Source organism: Apteryx rowi, unplaced genomic scaffold (genome assembly GCF_003343035.1).
Source record: "Apteryx rowi isolate R43461 unplaced genomic scaffold, aptRow1 scaffold_1309, whole genome shotgun sequence".
NCBI classification, from domain to species: domain Eukaryota; kingdom Metazoa; phylum Chordata; class Aves; order Apterygiformes; family Apterygidae; genus Apteryx; species Apteryx rowi.
The window spans coordinates 2,181-6,510 of record NW_020447541.1 but is presented as its reverse complement, the minus strand read 5'-3'; the positions used below and the strand labels follow the sequence as shown (position 1 = coordinate 6,510).

The 4,330-nt window shown below is 57.3% G+C and overlaps 1 protein-coding gene across 1 annotated transcript; it reads right to left on the bottom strand.

Moving 5' to 3' along the window:
* Positions 1–1,776: 1,776 nt before the first annotated feature.
* Positions 1,777–2,642, bottom strand: LOC112961326. The gene is made up of 2 exons (XM_026056344.1): positions 2,515–2,642; positions 1,777–2,359 (listed from the first exon to the last, which is right to left on the bottom strand). The coding sequence occupies exons 1-2, from the start codon at positions 2,640–2,642 to the stop codon at positions 1,777–1,779; spliced, it is 711 nt and encodes a 236-aa protein (XP_025912129.1).
* Between the last annotated feature and the right edge of the window lie 1,688 nt (positions 2,643–4,330).

Below are 4,330 nucleotides of genomic sequence, written 5' to 3'. Positions count from 1 at the left end.
CAGCTCAATGTTAATGTTAAAGGCTTAATTAATCTGGGGGCAGATTTCCCCCCCCCCCCAAATACGGTTATTAAATAGGAAGGAGGCCACAAGGACCCCGTCTCCGCTAACACCCCCCCACAAGTTTTGGGGAGGAAAGTGGGGGGAAAAAAGGGCATTTAAAGGCTCAGTGCACCATGCATTGCATGCAACCACATTGCACCGGTGCAACATCCCCTGCACTGCACAGTTGCATGAAATGCAATTAATGGAAGTGTGATTTTGGGCCTGGGTATTTACCCGGCTGCCCGAAACGATGCGGGCACCCTCGTCCTTCCAGGTGGTGCAGCAACACCTGCAGCACCTGGGAGGAATTGCAAAGCCTCCCATTGCAAATCCATGTTTTAAGCCGGCACCACAGTGAACACGGCCAGATTTTGCAAGGGTCGTGTGTTGGTGCATCTTTCCTGTGCATCTTTCCTGCACATTTTTCCTGCACATTAAGGCATCTAGGTGCATACGGTGAAATTGCACCACTGAGGAACCTCGGGCCAGGCTGGGCATGGAGCTGGGCATGTTGCACTCAAATCACGTAGCCCACCCTAAAACTAGCAAAGGGGGGGTTGTTTTTTGCATGCATTCATTTCATCAGAGCATTCAAAAGGCTTCCCAAACCCCCTCAAACGCATTGCATTTTTGGCTTCCACTTGCATTTATGGCTCCCCCTCGGAGTAGGCAACTCCTGCTTTCTTTTTAGGGGCTAAAAGGGAGGAATAAGGAAAGGCTTGGGGGGAAAATGAAGGCGTGCGGCTGCAGAGCTGCTCACCAGCGCCGCTGGCAGGAAGGGGGCTTAGGCGCTGCTCTGGACGCCGAGGCGCAAATCCCGGCGGAGCCGCGAAGGCGGGAATTTGCGTAGGCCAGCGTGCAAATGAGGGGATGGGTGGCAGGATGCGCAGGCAAACGAGGGGAGCCTTGACGAGCGGCTGGTGGGTGACTCAACCCAGCGGCGAAGCGCGACGCCTCCCTGCTCACGCCGCAGTGTGAGCTTGCCTCGGTTCGGCGCCGACCCGGCCATTTGTTGCAAAAAAAATTAGAAAAAACAACCTTGTTTTGCACTGAATTAATTTGCACAGTACAGAGTGAGGTCTGCGCCCTCCTCTGCCCTCGGCCCCAGGTTGGGGGCTGCTCGCGGTGCCCCCGAAACCGCTGCRGTCCCGGAGCTGGGGTTGCTGCGCTCTCTGCAACAGTGTCACTCGGTGCAACAATGTGTCGCTTGGTGCAACAATGTATCACAATGTATCGCTGCAGCGGCCCCACGCCTGGAGCCCCTTCCCGGGCTCCTCTGCTCTTCTCTTGCCTCTCCCCATGGCTGCGGGCGGACGTGCAGCTGAGCGAGGCCGGAGGGGGCCTCCAGCCACCCGGCGGGAACCTCCGCCTCTCCTGCAAGGGAACCGGATTCACCTTCAGCAGCTTTGGCATAGGATGGATCCGGCAGGTGCCTGGGAAGGAGTTCGAGGGGGTCGCATAGATTAATCCTGGTGGTGGTAACACATGGTATAGGTCTGCGGTGAAAAGGCGCTTCACCACCTCCAAGGACAACTCCCAGAGCACGATCTACCTGCAGATGAACAGCCTCAAGACCGACGACACCGCCACCTACTACTGCGCGAAAACAGATAGTAGTGGTGCTGGTGGTGGAGACTCAGTTGGCCAATACCATTACTCAGCCACTCTCAATCATCTTGGACAGCTCATGACCATGAGCACTCGTGGGTGCATCCCATCAGGGCCTGGGCCTCAAACAGGATCTCCACCACTCCAACCATAAGCACCAGCACCTTTCACGCAGTAGTAGGTGGCGGTGTCGTCGGTCTTGAGGCTGTTCATCTGCAGGTAGAGCGTGCTCTGGGCATCGTCCCTGGAGATGGTGAAGCGCCCTTTCACCGCATCCGGGTACCATGGACTACTACCACCAGGGTTAATAACAGCGACGAACTCGAGCCCCTTCCCAGGTGCTTGCCGGATCCAGAACATCCAGTGGCTGCTGAAGGTGAATCCGGAGGCCTTGCAGGAGAGGCGGAGGCTCCCACTRGGCAGCTGGAGGCCCCCTCCGGCCTCGATCAGCTGCACGTCTGCCCGCAGCCCTGGGGGAAGGTGGGAGCAGAGCAAAGGAGTTGAGATGAGCCTGGGAAGGGGCTCAGGTTTGTCGCGGGTATTTACAAAGATGGTAGTAGAACAGACTACGCAGATGCGGTGAAAGGGCGCTTCACCATCTCCAAGGACAACGCGCAGAGCACGCTCTACCTGCAGATGAACAGCCTCAAGACTGATGACACCGCCACCTACTACTGCGCAAAAGCAGCAGATGGTGATACAGATGCTGGTTGTGGGCCAAAAAAGCATATTCAGGGGATTTCCCCCTGCAAGCCATGACAGCAGCAATTCCTGATTGCACCGCCAGGATGCCCAGGTCCCTCTCTGCAGATTTGCTTTCCAGCAGGTCTTGAGGCTGTTCATCTGAGGGTCTGGATGCACCTCTCGATGCACTTGTGGGTGCATCCGATCAGGGCCCTGGCCACAGCAGGGTCTCCACCAGCACCATAACCACTAGCTGCTTTCGTGCAGTAGTAGGTGGCGGTGTCGTCGGTCTTGAGGCTGTTCATCTGCAGGTAGAGCGTGCACTGGGCGTCGTCCCTGGAGATGGTGAAGCGCCTTTTCACCGCATTCAGGTACCATGTACTACTACCAGTGCTGCTAATAAGAGTGACAGCTTCAACCCCCTTCCCGGGTGCCTATTGGATCCAGTACATGTAGGAGCTGCTGAAGGTGAATCTGGTTCCCTTGCAGGAGACACAACTCCAACAGACTCCAGCACCAGCAGCCCAGGGCCTCCACTTGGCTCTGGCCACCGCCGCCCCGCTCATCTCCCCTGCTCTTCTCTCGCCTCTCCCCAGGGCTGCGGGCGGACGTGCAGCTGAGTGAGGCCGGAGGGGGCCTCCAGCTGCCCGGCGGGAGCCTCCGCCTCTCCTGCAAGGGAACCGGATTCACCTTCAGCAGCTTCACCATGCTCTGGATCCGACAAGCACCTGGGAAGGGGCTCGAGTGGGTCACGAGTATTTACAGCAGTGGTAGTAGTACAAGCTACGTGGATGCAGTGAAAGGGCGCTTCACCATCTCCAAGGACAACGCCCAGAGCACGCTCTACCTGCAGATGAACAGCCTCAAGACCGACGACACCGCCACCTACTACTGCRCCAAAAGTTCTAATAACTGTCGAGGTAGAGACGGCGTTGTGGCCAGAGCCCTGATCAGATCGACCCACCAGTGCTGAGGGGGCTGACTGACGCCATTACTACATTGCTCTCCATCATCCTTGCGAGGTCATGGCCATCAGGAGAGGCGACTGAGACCCGGAAGGAAGCAAAGGTCCCTCCAGGCTTCCAAAAGGGCAGAGAGGAAGAGTCGGGGACCTCCAGGACAGTCAGCCTCACCTGCACCCCTGCACAGGTGGTGGAACAGTTCATGCTGGACACCACCTCCAAGCACGTGAAGGATGAGAAGGTGCTCAGGAGTGGCCAGGCTGGGTTCCCCAAGAGGAAATCATGCTTCACCAACCCATGAGCCCTCTTGGATGGGATGAGTGGCTGGGGAGATGAGGGCAGAGCAGTGGCTGTGGTCTCCCTGAGGCCTCTAGCTATCTGTATCCCTCAGGGGTTGATGCTGGGTCAAATCCTGTTCAATTTATTCATCCCTGACCTGGATGAAGGGACAGCGGGCACCCTCAGCAAGTCTGCTGATGCCAAACTGGAAGCAATGGCTGATACCCCAGAGGCCTTTGCTGCTGTTCAGAGGGACCTAGACAGGGCAGAGAGATGGGCAGAGGGCAAAGAAGCTCTGCAGAGAAGGATGCCGGCGTCCTGGTGGTGCAATCAGGAATTGCTGCCCTCCTGCCTTGCAGGGGGAAATCCCCTGGACAGGTTTTTTTTCTGACCGCAAACAGGGTCTGTATCACCATCTGCTGGTTTCGCGCAGTAGTAGTAGGTGGCGGTGTCGTCGGTCTCGAGGCTGCTCATCTGCAGGTAAAGCATGCTCTGGGCATCATCCCAGGAGATGGTGAAGCGCCCTTTCACCGCATCCGCATAGCCTGTCCAACTACCACCAGTGTTAATGCTTGCGACCCACTCGAGCCCCTTCCAGGGTGCTTGCTGGATCCAGAGCATGTAGGAGCTGCTGAAGGTGAATCCAGTTCCCTTGCAGGAGATGCAGCTCCAACAGACTCCGGCATCAGAGGCACAGGACCTCTGCTTGGCTCTGACTGCCACCGCCCCGCTCATCTCCTCTGTTCTTCTCT